General features: G+C 41.9%; 2 protein-coding genes across 4 annotated transcripts; both read right to left on the reverse strand.

Annotated features, from left to right (window-relative positions):
- Positions 1-741: 741 nt before the first annotated feature.
- On the reverse strand, positions 742-10,487 carry sppl2a (signal peptide peptidase like 2A). 2 transcript variants are annotated; one of them, XM_035525730.2, is made up of 17 exons: positions 10,266-10,487; positions 9,455-9,565; positions 8,986-9,177; positions 8,757-8,846; positions 8,317-8,450; positions 7,021-7,169; positions 6,827-6,923; positions 6,485-6,586; positions 6,015-6,096; positions 5,852-5,926; positions 5,646-5,702; positions 5,461-5,511; positions 5,054-5,153; positions 4,809-4,889; positions 3,240-3,400; positions 2,294-2,327; positions 742-1,252 (listed from the first exon to the last, which is right to left on the reverse strand). In XM_035525730.2, exons 1-17 carry the CDS (start codon positions 10,314-10,316, stop codon positions 1,212-1,214), a joined length of 1,608 nt encoding a protein of 535 aa, XP_035381623.1. In that variant the 5' UTR covers positions 10,317-10,487; the 3' UTR covers positions 742-1,211. The 2 variants fall into 2 exon arrangements, with proteins under 2 accessions (XP_035381623.1, XP_026878605.2); XM_027022804.3 differs by lacking the exon at positions 2,294-2,327.
- Positions 10,488-11,268: 781 nt separating this feature from the next.
- Positions 11,269-13,606, reverse strand: LOC113585342 (CDC42 small effector protein 2-like). Of its 2 annotated transcripts, none has more exons than XM_081715970.1 (4): positions 13,025-13,606; positions 12,638-12,739; positions 12,223-12,298; positions 11,269-11,909 (listed from the first exon to the last, which is right to left on the reverse strand). In XM_081715970.1, exons 1-3 carry the CDS (start codon positions 13,076-13,078, stop codon positions 12,227-12,229), a joined length of 228 nt encoding a protein of 75 aa, XP_081572096.1. In that variant the 5' UTR covers positions 13,079-13,606; the 3' UTR covers positions 11,269-11,909; positions 12,223-12,226. The 2 variants fall into 2 exon arrangements, with proteins under 2 accessions (XP_081572096.1, XP_035380747.1); XM_035524854.2 differs by having other exon boundaries at positions 11,269-11,882; positions 13,025-13,602.
- Between the last annotated feature and the right edge of the window lie 1,124 nt (positions 13,607-14,730).

Here is a 14,730-nt window from a genome sequence, read left to right on the forward strand (position 1 = left end):
ACCATTCAGCGATAACAAAGGAGAAGAAAAAGCAAAACCGCTAACTGAATGTTATGATAATATTCATAACATTTAGGATCCACCATGGATGTACGTAGGAAGAGATGGTGAGTTGTTCATTCACACCCCTCCGCCTCCCTCAGCTGAGGCTTCTCAAGCTTCCATTCCGAACAGTCGAGAGCTCAATGTGCCCCAGGCCCAGGTTAAACGGTTTCACTCTACTGCTGCCAGATACAGAATGACAGGACAAACTATTAATTTAAGGCCATAAAATACAGAGCTGGGCCCTCAGTACTGATCAAACCGATTCTTCTCTGTCGAGGACTGTGACAAACACACAGAGTGGTTAAGCAAGGGTGACAGATTTCCAGAGAAATTAGTTTTCTACAGCACTCTGCTACAGGCCCTGCTGCTGTGCTGTGTTTGTGTGTGTACACCTCATGTTACTCAAGAAAAGCTGCTGTCTGGTAGACCCAATAAAAAGCTCCAGGAACCCAGGGCTTCACAGGGCCAGCTGATGGCTTTCTTAACACTGCCACATACCACAAGTGTGCATGCAGACGCACACACAGCCAGCAAGCCATTTATTCATGTCAATAGATGCTGGCCTTTTCAGAAAGAATTCTTTCGATGGGGGAATAACACAGTTATAAGCTTTCCCCAGCCCCAAGATCTCATAGAGGCCTTAGATTTTAGTCTATTCATTCACTCACACTTTCCTTCAACAATTTTAAACAGACATTTTATGTTTCTCCATCTTTTATTTAAGGCCATAAACAGAACTGATAAACAAGTGATTGTGTTGTATGTTACAGATCCAGAAAAAGCATGGCACAAAACAGACTAGGAAAAAATACTTTGGGCTGATCTAGAATTTAAGGCCATTATAGTGATCATTTTTCCCCATTGACAACTAAAGTGGATACATGATACAACAACCTGTAAAGCAGTAATGCCCCAAAGATCTCATCAGATAGGGAGAGAGTCAGAGTACAGATAAAGTGCTTATTAATTAGTTACATCTGAGAGATGGGAGCCAAAGTGTTTCTCAGTTTAAGCACACACACGCACACTCACTCACATCCCTGCTGTTCCAGTGATCAGCTCTCATACTACACAGCTGCCTCAACTTCAGTTTGTCTTAAGATCAGTATTAAACAATGACGGTCCTCTCTCGGGTTCAGTAGATAAAAAGCAGATGAATCCAAGAGTCAGCACTTCCTTACTTCTCTGGAATATCCAGCCTCTCCATCTGAGAATGAATGAGAGCGAGAGATTATTTGTCAGAGATTGTATTTTCAGAAATACTCCTACTAGTGTTAGTACCTCTACTAATTCATACAGCTAAATTCTTAATGAAAATTAAAACATTAAATCAAAGATACAAGTTTTACCCCGCAAAGATACACACACCCCGCTCAAACTAGGTGAAAAAGGCTGGCTAAAAGCTACACGTTATCAGATAAAAGATAAGACAACACTTTATTAATCCCAAAGGAAATTGCAGATCCCAAAGGAAACTGCAGATAATTATACTCTTTGATGTGTAGAGGAAGTGCAAGCCAAATTCACTTTTGTATAATAATTTTTAAAAGAATATTTTTTTCCTGTACTTTCTTGTCATACTAGGACTAAATGCTCGTTCCGACCCATTCACATATGCCGGTTAATTTCCGAAAACGGATCTCTCCATGTTTCCACACCATAACATTAGACAAGCTTCTCTCTGAGCGAGCTGTATTCAGTCATGTTTCCCAACACCCCTCCTGCAGAGATCAGCCTCCCACAGAGGGATCAATTCCCCTCCCCTACCCTCACCCTCATCACAAATCTAACACATCTGACCCTGCTCATCAACATTCAGAAGAGTCTGATTAACTGGATGAGGTGTGGCAGGTTAGGGTGGGTCATGAGCTCTGGGAAAGACAGATCCACAATGACAAGTAAGCAAGCAACAGGCTTAAGTGAGTTGTCCAGCTTCTGAAATGCCGAGCTGCCATTTTGCCCCTGCACGTGAACGGAGCGTGCCGTTAGCGTCCTGAACACAGCGGATGGGAATGAAGATTCATGTGAGACAGCGTTTCACATCATGCGTTACCCTTGCTTTTGGCGCCCCCTAGCGTCAATTCTTGCATAGTTAGAAAACTGCAACAAACGCAATCGGTAGTGTGAGGAAAAATAGATCAAAAGATGAAAGCGAAGCAGAAGAATGTCAGCGCAACACACAATACACACACACACACACACACACACACGTTAGGGGAGCAGGTATGAGTGAAGCACAAAGGCCCACCTGATGATAAGGGATCCCTGGAGGAGTCCAACACCTGATGGAGACCAAGTAATCAGACAGGACAGTTTTACAGATTTGGGCTGCAGAGCTACACTACACACACGTGATCGTGTCCAACACTCTACTGCCGATTCACTACACGTGCGTGATCAAGTCCAACGTGTTACTGCAGGCACACTACACACGCATGATTATGTCCAATGCTCTGCTGCAGGTTCGTGACACACATGTGATCATGTCCAACTTTAGTGAGGTTCGCTGTACATGTGTGATCATGTCCAACGCTCTACTGCAGTTTCGCTAAATACAAGCAACTATGTCCAAGCAGTAGTGGATACTTTTCTCACAGTGAATTTGGATAAATAGCGCTCACTGGTCCAAACTCACTACTGAACTTCCATTATCCCCTGAAGAGATTTTGACTCCTAATTTAATTCATGGTGGTCCGATAATATTGACACACACAAACTAGATAATAGGGTCATTCTGACTAGCTGCAAATTGGCTCTAAAAAGATATTGATAACAGCCTGAAGCTTTCTTAGCACTTAGCAGTTTTCAAAGCTTAAAGCAAAAGCTCTGCTTCAACACAGGAGTTAAATGAGCAGGACCACATAACTGCAAAGGTTCATGGCCTCCCTGCACCAACACACCTGGGTCAACCCAGCAGCTAAACGCCAGGCAGAGCTCAATCAGGCTTGCTGGAACAAGATGAACACCAGGTGCGGTGCAGGCACACACCAGCAGGGGGGGGCTGGGAGTGAACACTGATCTTTCAGTTGCATCACACTGAAGAAGCACACTAGCATTCAGTGTCTGGCTGCTCTTCCTGAGTGCTGCTCACTAAACAAGCTGAAGCACTGCATTAAGCACATGAATGTTCTTTGGATCAAATCTAAACCTGCCCATTGGACAGGCACTTCATTGGTCCAATCAGAAACACTCACCTGGTAGGTGGTCCCGGCCCAGAATTGCTTGAACTCTTTTCGCACGCAGGCGACCACGGCGCTGGTAATCAGTGTGAAAGGCACCAGGTACAGAAGAGCTGGCTGCCCCATCTTAGACAGCAACATCACTACAAATGTCACCACTAGCCCCACACTGTATGCTGTTCACACACACACACACACACACACACACACACACACACACACACACACACACATTATTTCAGTATGACTAGACAAACTACAGTGCCCATAACTTTCTGAAGGCAGGGTCAAGGAGAGTTAGACCCATCAGGCTACGAGGCAAGTGGCAATAGCTGTAAAATTTACTACAAGAGACTTATGATGTGAAGATTAAAACATTAGTACACAAACAAAACAATGTCAGATTAACTTCTTATACATATATCCATTCATATATGCCTGATATATAATTATATACCTAATACTTTATATGTTTCTGTTTATATAAATGCCTGAATTTGTGTGTCATGGGTCCATTTATATATGCCTGATAGTTTATATGTGCCTGTCTGATGGCTGGCTAGGATCAATGGCTCTTATTCATGAAAACTGTGTATGGATAGGTCCGATCATAAAACAAGTGCGTAACAGCTTTGTTATTAATCATCTTTTGGAGTATCTGGACATCCAAACTCATGTCTGGTCAGAGACAATGCAAGTTTAATCATAACATTTTCATCATTGTACGTGTGAAGACTTTCCAACGAGTCATGTTTCCATTTTGGGTGCTTTGTGTGTGTGTTTTAGGCCATCACTGGTCATGTGCCTGTCTGACCTCCTCTACTGTTATTTCAGCTGCAGTCTGCTCATGGCTCCTGGTTTAGACCTACGTTCTACCTTCCTTCTCTTTACAGAACTGCTGTTCAGCCACCTGAACACTTTTCTTTCATTAGCTTGGCTTTGCAATACCCCCATAAATTAGGGAAATTACTGAGTCTGACACAAATATGGGGATGAATATGGATGAAATGTAAAATACAGGACTCTTGCCTATGTGCTTGTGTATATGCAGGTGAGAGTGATTAATCAAACTGCAATTCATTTCGATGCCATAGGACACTTTTGTGACTCCACAGTGGAGTTCAGAGGTCATTCCCCACGCTTTTGTGCAGCTTTGATGACGAAGTCTTTGTCCCCATCCCAGGTCACCTGAGGCTATTATTGTTCAGTTGACGGAAATTCATCTAACATGAGAACGAAAACATGCAGGAGCAAACTATAATGGCTTCACAGTAAATCAGATTCGAAAAGTTTGCATTTGTGGCATATCTTCAAAATTAAAAATGAACAAAAACAAAAGCAATACTCCGTGCTCTTATTTCTGCTTCTGCACTGCCTCTTCTCAGGCCTGCTCGGAGGTGGTGCGGAGTGGCTTCATCACCCTCACAGCCTGGCTCACCAGCCTGGTGCTGCTAGCGTAGCACTGCAGACCAGTGCTGGTGATGTACTGCAGCTCTACAGAGAAGTGCTGGTAGTGTTGTGTACTGAACAGTGCTGGTTGTATGGTGTGTCCGTAAGGAACCGGACAGTGCTGTGTATCTGTACCAATAGTGCAGCAGGTGAAGTATATTCTTTTGGAGCTGTTGGTCCAAACGTCAAATCTGTGGCAATATGCGACCAACATGCCTGCAAGAAGTTCATAGGTCATTACCAATGTTCCATTGAATGAATAAATAAATAAATAAATAAATAAATAAATCAAATACAATAAAATAAAATAAAACACACACACACACACGCGCGCGCGCGCACACAATTCCATTTGTGTTTTGCTGGAAATGCTGCCTCACCTGGAATAATGATGTCACCATAACCAAGAATGGAGAACTGCATCACACACAGGTTCTGCACCCAAGCCGATAACCGCGGAATACGCATCACTACGGGCAACTAGGGAAACACATACATAGACACTTTACTATTTAGTTCTGCTGCTGGGTGTGTCCACTGTACAAGTGAAAGGCTCCAGAGAGAATCTGGTGTTTTATGGCAGAAAAGGCCCTCCTGCAGGTCACTGTATCTTATGGCTATCAAAGAAATTTAAGATCATCATAAAATTCCTTAATGAGGCTCCTAATAGCCTTGGAGGGCATGTGTGTGTGTGTGTGTGTGTGTGTGTGTGTGTGTGTGCGCGCACGGGGGCAAGTATCGGGTGGTGATGCATGCAGGCTGCTACCCCGAACAGAACAAGTCTTACTTTCTCATAGGAAGTTGAGGAATCTGCTGGAACCATGAAATCCCCATTAGTCTACAAAAGAGCATAGGCAGACACACACACACACACACACACACACACACACACACACACACAGTTACTGCCATATACTGCAAGTGCATGTGTACATACACACACACCAGACACACCATCACCTTCATATTTACCTTCTCTCCACCTGCTCCTGGGCCAAGAGCCACTTGCACCATTATGCTCTCTCCATTCTGCAAATGATCTCATAGACACACACACACCCACACACACCCACACAGTTTGCAGAAGACATTTATGCATGCTCCTGCCCTACAGGTTTGTAGACATCACAGGTATGGTACAGAACTAGTTTTTCCTTTAATACACCAGGGTGACTCACAGGTGTGAAAAAAGGCGTAATGAAGACGAAGAAGACATCATAGACTAGCAGGAGAGAAAGCAGGATGATACAGATCTAAAGAAACACAGAGTGAACATACCATTAGTCACAAAATCACTGCCAACTGCAGGGGGTCATCTCTGCCACCTAAAGCAAACAGTACCTTGTAGTTGGAAAGAGTGATGGTTTTCATGAAGTTCAGGCAGAAAGCCACACCAAGCAGGTCCTGAAGGATCCAGATCCACCTGAACACACAGCACAACATTACACACACAGGCAGTGTCTCACACACACCGGCGCACAAACACACAAAAAATACAACAGACACAAACTCTCCGAGATGTCACGTCAGTCCACCTCACAGATACAAACACACTTGTACGAACACACACAAGAAAGTCCAGATAGACTCACACACATACAAATTCCGTGAGACATTATGTCAGTCTCCCTCACAGACACAAACACTCTTGTAACACTCTTGCCTGCGCTGGGTAGAGCATTGCAGTTTAATCATTTCCAGACAGTCGAAACTTCCAGACCAGACCACATCCTGACCACACACCCAAATGTCACAGGAACTCTAAAGAGGCCCTGTGTGTGTGTGCGCGCGCATGTGTGCACAGACGGTACCTGTCCTCATTCCGGTACACTCCCCATATCACAGCCAGAGTGATACAGACAGAAGTGAGCAGAAGAGACCTTACTGAACAGCTCCTCTCCCCACAGGACACACTGAGACAAGACATTAAAACATACACCATGCATTACTATACTTGTGACTATATTATACTATACTTACTATACTTTTTTTCATCCAAGCAAGTGAATTTATGAAATACGGTATGCGAAAAATAGCGTGCCAGTGTGGCAGTGTTCTTTTGAGTGACTGTCAGTGTGTGTGTGAGATTGTAAGTGGGTGTGAACGCGCGTGTGTGTGTGTGTGTGTGTGTGTGTGTGTGTACACAAGTGTACCTGAACTTGCTGCAGCCCACTGCGTTCATAATGCCATCAAGGCAGCTGTAGAGGGCTGTGGCTGAGGCCAGGCAGAAGATCACAATGACCACATACACTGCAGGACACAAGCAAAACAACCAAAAAAAAATCAAACCTCCCAACACATTTCAACACCACTGATCTTAACCAATCAGAAGGCGTGGAACACTCACCGAGCCACTTGTAGAAGAAGTACATGAGCACAAGCATTACGCACATGAGCAGCACAAACAGCAGCACCTTCAGCGGAGAGTAGAGGGAGAGATCTCCACTGTCCGCCCCGTCCTCTCCCCCGGACACTGCTGCTCCGCTCTGCTTCGCTCTGAGTACACATACACACATGCACCATTTAGAGGCACAGCGCTTCATTTTTCGCGCTTTATATTCTGCCCACTCCCTGCTACGGAACGATGCAATGGTTTTCAGCCTTTGCGGGTCCCGCTAAGCATCACAGCCTGAGAGTTTTGCGCTCCGAGCTGCAGTGGGTTTCGGCTGTTAGCCGACAAGGTTGAACCACGCGTGTTGTGGGAACTGGAGAGTTTTTGGTTTTGATGACATGACATAACTTTAGCTTTAGATTAGCTTAACCACAATGGAAAAATGAAAAAAATCCAATATTTATTTGAAGTACTTTTACTTTGAGAAAAAAAAAAATCCCTAATTAAAATAATAATCCCTAATAATAATAATTTATTATTATTATATCCAGTAACCATCACACTAGCAAATATCCAAGAAAGGGTCTCAAGTATGAAGAACTGGACAGCCTGATGTGGCTGAAGACTGCATTTCATGGCAGCACAGTTGAATCCACCCTGGACAATCTTGATCCTGAAAGATCCCCAGAAAGGGGAAGTTCCATCCTGGTGGATAAAACAGTCTAAAACAGTCACTTGAGACTCTAAGACTACAACTAATATACATCAACAGGACTCTAAGAGCCGTCATCAAGAACTCAGTGGCGCTGTGGAAGACAACCTTGTGGTTGGCGGGTTACAAGGAGAGGGAAGGTAGCTAGAATAGAGAGGATCGTACTACCAGCAGAAGGTAACATAACAGATGTTGAGGGTAGCTACAAGTACTATGGAATCCCACAGACAAATTGGAGTCATGCAGCTACCATGGAAAATGATCATGCAAAGATCCTGTTGGACTTCCAGATATAGACAGATGAGATGGTAATGGCTAACCAACCAGACATAGTAGTGATGGATAAACAAAACAAGAGGGCTGTAGTGATAGATGTAGCAATCCCACATGAGAGCAACATCATGAACAAGGAACACGCAAAGCTCAAGAAAGAAATAACATGGGCTGAAGACCGTCTGGAGGAGGGCGAGTGGGGAATTACATATTATATATATTATTAAAAAAAACACTTTTAAGTACCCCAAAAATGTGATATTTTGTTAACCCATGTTATATTATAGAGATGTTCACACTGTCCCATTGTTGTTAGTACAACCAACCTTTCTGCAGCTCCACTCCAGAAGCCACCCATTGCCACAGTGAAGATAGCAAGGGCTAGCATGAGCAGAATACTGCAGTCAAACGCAAGTACAGGCAGCGCGTAAAGCTGCACCTCCATCTCACCTGCAAACACCTGAAACAAGGGGAGGAGCTTAGGAGATGAGCGACTCACAAGAACCCAAGAGCCCTTTAAATAACACTGCATTCACTACTGTCTGACAAGAAAAACAAATCAGGTAATCCCATAAATTTCAGAAAGCTTTTTAAAAAAATTATATTGTATTTCATATGTAACCTATACATTTGTACATACAAATCTCTTTCTGTCTACATACATACATAATATATATATATATATATATTTGGGGGTTTTTTTCCTGTAATTTTTTTACCTTGCATCAACATTAGGATCTAAAAAATATCCAGAATGGATATTTACCTTTTGAGCATCCATAAAATCCTGAAACCTCATGAGGGCAAATGGAATTGTCACCTTTTCACTCTCAGTGACATTCACTGATGGGATCCCCTAAAATGACAACATTCCTGAAAAACTTTTATGGATACAAGTACAATACCCACATCAATCATACTTCAGGAACAGTACACACATTCTATCCATTAACCCAGCACAAAGCAACCCCCAGACCTGTGGTCTGGACTCCTACCATGGGGTCCGTGCTGGCAATAAGGAGGACTGCTGCTCCCAGGTACTGAGCCACTCTAGCTTTCTGGCTGAGGGCACAGTCCCTCACAGTCCCTCGCAGCACAACCACAGCCTTTCCCAGCAGAGAATTCTGCTTCAGACTCCCCGGATCACACAGCAGAGTCGACGTCAGGTTCACCAGCTGATACCGCACCTGCAAGTACCGATACAGAAGCACACACACACACACACACACACACACACGTTTCAGAAGCTGAATCTCAACAGAAGTACAGGCATCTTATCCAATCGCTAGGCAATCTAGACAAGGTTTCAGAAATCTAGACTGCTGTAAATTCTGGTAAGCCAGATATATACAAATCTTTAGATTTAGCTACAAATTATTATGTCATTAATAAATCTCTGGTTCTGTGAATTTACCACGGTCTTGCTCAGAGCCAGATCTAGCCCGCACGTTTCGATTCACTTACTGCATTACTTAGCGAGTCAGAGATGTTGGACAAGGATGAGTTGTATACGAGACAGTATTCCTTAGAAAGATATCCTTTAGACACGTGCAGGACTGCCTCTTGGCACTCGCTCTGAAGCAAAGGAAACAATACAATTTAGTAAAAATTTACTTTATCCAAAACGATGTTTCTATATTACCTAGCTAACAGCATGGACAGGTTGAGCTCTTCACGTGGCAACGTTTCAGACACCTGGATACCTGAGGCGATTGGCCAATAGCAAAAAAACGTGTCTGTAACTCTTCGCCTATTGGACAGTGTCGGCGTTGCTTAGCCACGTCCTCTCCAGGTAAATACAAACATATCTAGCGACACGAATCCCGTCATCGCAAATCTGGGAATTCATTGTAACAGTGATGAAGCTAGATCGCGTTAGCGTTAGCGAACTAGCTAGGTATTTGAGGTTTAGCTTCCAGGTTTCGCTTCCTCAAATAAATTCAAACATAGGTTAACTACATAAATAAAAATAATCCGTCGATCTAGCTAGCCATTACTTGCATGGAAACATTGACGACAAACTTGTTAACTTGCGTTTTTTACAATTATAGCTAGCTAATGTGATTCGTTAAATAAAATGCCTTATTTTAAAAAATGGCATACTGGCAAAGTAAACTAATGCTGTGTTTTGAAGAACAAAATTAGACCCGCTAACCCAGTTAGCTATCGTGAGCTAACTAAGCCATTGCAGTGGTTTAAGCAGGTAACTGACTTCCGTGTCTCCTCGCACTTAAACCACTCCGTAAATCGCTCCTTATATCGCTGTAATTCTCACCTGGGAGGACAGGAAAACGACAGACAGAATTATCCATAGTTTTGCTGCCATGTCTGTAACATCTGGATTACACTCTCCTACAGTTCGAAAACGTGAAAATAACTTCTCGAGGGTTAACGCCAGCTAAACTTCAACTGTACTTCTAGTTTCTATTTTGTTTTGGCTCCTCGCATGTTTTCAGTGACTACTGACTAGAACTTATTCACTTCCTCTTCCGTTTTTCAGAGCTTATATGACATCGAAACGACTCCATCACATGAGCTCGACCTCAAGATCAATCAGTGTAGAATGTGTAATGGCTGAAAGCAGCCAAGAGCTGCACCGACTTGTAGCTGTTTGTGATGGTACGTGTTTTTAAAAAAGCTACAGATTAATTGTTATCCTGCGTTTGACCTCACTAAAGTTGACTAGGGCGTCTTGTGTGAGCATAATACCCTGCTTTCACACATCTGTAATCAAAGAGCCGGTCTTTATCAGAAAACAATCTCATTTTCAACACAATTTTTCTTTGGCCACTGATGCAAAATCTGACTGGTGATATTACTAAAATCACACAGGCACGGTTTATTCAACTGGACATGCTCACAAATTTCATTTAATTAGTAGCAAATTAATCGAAGGTGGCAAAAGCAGGTCTTAATTTAAAATAATCAAATTCAGTCATCACTAATAAATCTGATTATCTAGGTTCTAAAGCAGCTTTTCAAAACTCTTTCCTACTGCTTGGTTGAAGTCATGTTTTATTTAAACTATAATTCAATATTCAGAATGCTGTAAATCCCCATCTGAACACTAAATCTCTTGGGGAAGGGGTGGGTAGAATGTATGACTGATTTATTATAAGTGCAACCAGGAAAACCAAAAAATGGATATAATTCTCCTGAGTGTAAGACACATCTGAGAGCAAACTTTAGAAGAGGAACATGGAGACACTCCATTAGTACCAAGCAAGACCAGGAGACAATAACTCAAAAGAATTAAAAAGACAAAAGAACAAGAGGTGTGCTCTTTGCCATTTTTATTTGTACATCAGAATTAAAAATGAACAGTGACTGTACAAAAATATTCTGCAGTTCATAGACTGTATAAGAGTGTCACATGAAATATTACAGTGAGGTCTGCACATATCAAGTTTATTGAAAAAGAGTGCATTTAAAAGCCTAAATAAGAATATTCCACAACCCAGGGAATACATGTGAAAAGTATAAAATACAAGAAAAATGCACATTACTACAAATGTTACATTTCAAAGGGTCTCTCTCTTTCCTCATCACTAAAAGATTTGTTTGTAATCTAGAGACTATGCCTCAAAATCTCCAGTGGCCCAGCCACCATATCTGTACTGGTATAAATACACATCCATTAGAACAATGGAAACCAAATCATAATTCATTCCTTACAAAAGCATTAACAGGCATTAAAGATCAAATATTAGCATTTCATGTTCTTGGCCATTTTCACAATAAGAAGACTATAAGGCTGTAAGCATATAACAGTGCATCCATTACAACAATATACACAACCAGTGGTTAGACTGCTTAGGTGATCCAGTGTGGTGTGCTTGAGTCCAGGGTCCTCCTGCCTCACTGTTCTGTTTAGGACAAGCTAGTATTCATGCTGCAGAAACATATTCTCAGTCACATTCTTAAAAAAAATAGAAGCACAAAGCCGTACTCTATATTAAAATTGCCTATTCAGAGCCATTATGATAAGCATGTGCTCCTGTAATTCAGAGCTGCCAAACCAAATTTACAGTCTGTAGCAGCAAGAGACCCAGCAGTCTGAACAGAGGAATGCAGGTAAGGACACACTGGGCCACATTGCTGGACGACTACAGCACTGCAGTTTAGTGAAGCCAGGGTGTCAGCTTGAACAATACCTTCCATCTGATGATGAGATAAGCTGAAATAAGTATATTTACTTTAAGATCAGCCTGCTAATTGGCTGCTTCCCTTACCTTGTCATTGGACGTTCTCAGGTGCACCGTTTCCATAACCACCTTTTGATTTCATCTGTGCTTGAACTGAATTCACCTTTTGAACAGTAGAGCAGAGTTATACACACTGACATGATACAGTCGCAGAGCATTAAACATTAAATGTTTTATCTGGCCTCCACTATTTAATTTCCATACAACTTTTATCTGCAGCACAAAATCAAAATTTAAAGTTAGCCTGGCTGCTAAGCACAGTCACTAATAAGATGTTCCCAGGTCAATAATTCCTGGTCTTGTTTTCAAAACCTACAGTGGCCACTGATACATATGGCAGAGGATCACTGATCCAGACACAGGGCACATGAAACTGATAGTGTCACAGTAACGACTGTGACAAATGATGCAGTACAAAGCGACATAGTGTAGAGTGACTCACCGCTGCAAGACCCATACCCATGTCTCCCGAGCCTACATGTGTCATGTGAACAAAGTTGGTGGGTTCTCCAATCATTGACCGATCTATCCTCCGTCTCCTCTTCTACATCACAAAGTAATAACATTTAACAGCATGCACTGACTTGTTTCTGGCAGCACCTCAGTTTAAAGAGTATTTTTAGACTCTAAACTATTTTGCTAGCTGAGAATACCTTTCTGAGTAGACAACTAAAGCACTTCTGTAAGCCACTCTGAATAAATGCCATAACGGTAAGTGAACAGCCACTGCATGATCTGTGTGCTGATTCTCCGCATCACTACACAATACCGAAACATCACAGTGGAAACACCGGGGAAAATTACGGACGCTGTTCGAAATCACACTCACCGGCTGGGGCTGTTCGGCAACACAACAGCTGAAACAAACCCAGAACTCCGTCATGTCGACTTTAACTTACTAAAAACAACTACTACTTCCTCCTAGAGGCTGTCTGTTTTTCTCTTCCTCAGTCTTAGAACGGCCTCTCTCTGTCGTCTTCCTGTTGAGTCCCCCACAGCTAGGCCACAGGCATCTGGAGGAAGTCGATTACATGAAGATGGGTGGACCCTACACAGTCAACAGCACTGTCACATATAGTCAGCAACAATAAGACACTGCCTTTTCCAAGATCATACAGCACTAAAGACTTCCAGCACAACTTTGCCAGTGGATTTGTCTCTACACCCCCTAATGTAATATTACAACATGCAACATTTTAGGTTTAAGGGACTCTTCCTCCTGTGCTCTGAAAACACTAACACGACCTCTACTGACATGAACAGTAAATGTTATTTATTGATTTATTCATCTGAAATATGTCTTTTTAGAGATCTGTTTGAGATTTTACACTGATGGATACAAGAATTCACTCTGCAACAAATGTTTAGTTAGAATCAGGAAACCAATTTTAAGGACATGAAAGACTTAAAAGCCTTACTGTTATAATTGCTCTAATTCCTGGTACTCTTCAAACAGCATTACTGATTATGGCCTAAAACACCAAAACCCATCCTCTCACAATAAAAAAAAAGTTACACACACTATTATCTGCTAGTTTTACTTTTTAACTATTCAAATGTCTCAAATATTGCCTCAAAAGTTTAGCTAGAACAGCTAACTAGATACAATACTACACCACATGAACCATAAAAAACTGAATCATATGGATGGTACTCAAAGAACCATAACATAGCATTTATGTGAATATAAAAATAAAAACATTAGCTATAAAGATAAACATTAGTTAGCTACCTAAAATTAAAAACACTCGTAACTAAGTTTAAACTGCTTTTTGAAGTTAGTCCCATTAATAAAATCACATCACTGAAACGAAAGAGTTAACAATTTACAGAAATTAGCATATACCCAAGCATACTTTAGGCAAATGTAAGAAACTTGCTTCTAACTAACCTAGCTAACTCTCAACTAAGCTAGCATAGCAAAGTTCGCTTGCTAACTGTCTAAGGGTTAGCTAGCAGCAAGCCAGTTAGCAATCGAACGAATGAATTAATCAACTTTTACTTTATTTCGGGAATTGTTCCTCAAATCATGGCAAAATGGTTTACTGATACTGACAGAGCTATTAAAACCTTAAAATAATTTCTTTTAAGCAAATGATTACAAACAATAAACCTAGGGAGGAAAAAAAAGCATACCTTCGACACTTCCTCGAAGTTGCTGTCAGAAAAGCACTGAAACCCCCAAGCGGATCCAGATTTCTTGCCTGTACTAAAACTGCCAGATCTTCAAATACTCTTTACCGGAAATTGTAGTTTGCTACGACATGTAGATCATTTGCGCTGCTGCGAGAATCTTCCCGCCTCCTTCGAGCTTTCTCCTGCTAAAGATACCTGGGATATGAAGTTCTCGACTTTACTTTTACTTTAAACGAGTTGTTTAAAAGCGGCATACGTTTAGAAAGAAAGAGTGCCTTGTATAAGCATAAACACAGAAATAGAGCCACTGCATGATTCGCTGTTTTGAGCAAATATATAGACATGTAGTCAAGATCAGTTCAGTTGTCTTAAGTCCAGCAGTCGAAGCTCTATCACCAG

Source organism: Electrophorus electricus, chromosome 6, assembly GCF_041902795.1.
Source record: "Electrophorus electricus isolate QZ-2024a chromosome 6, ASM4190279v1, whole genome shotgun sequence".
Taxonomy (NCBI): domain Eukaryota; kingdom Metazoa; phylum Chordata; class Actinopteri; order Gymnotiformes; family Gymnotidae; genus Electrophorus; species Electrophorus electricus.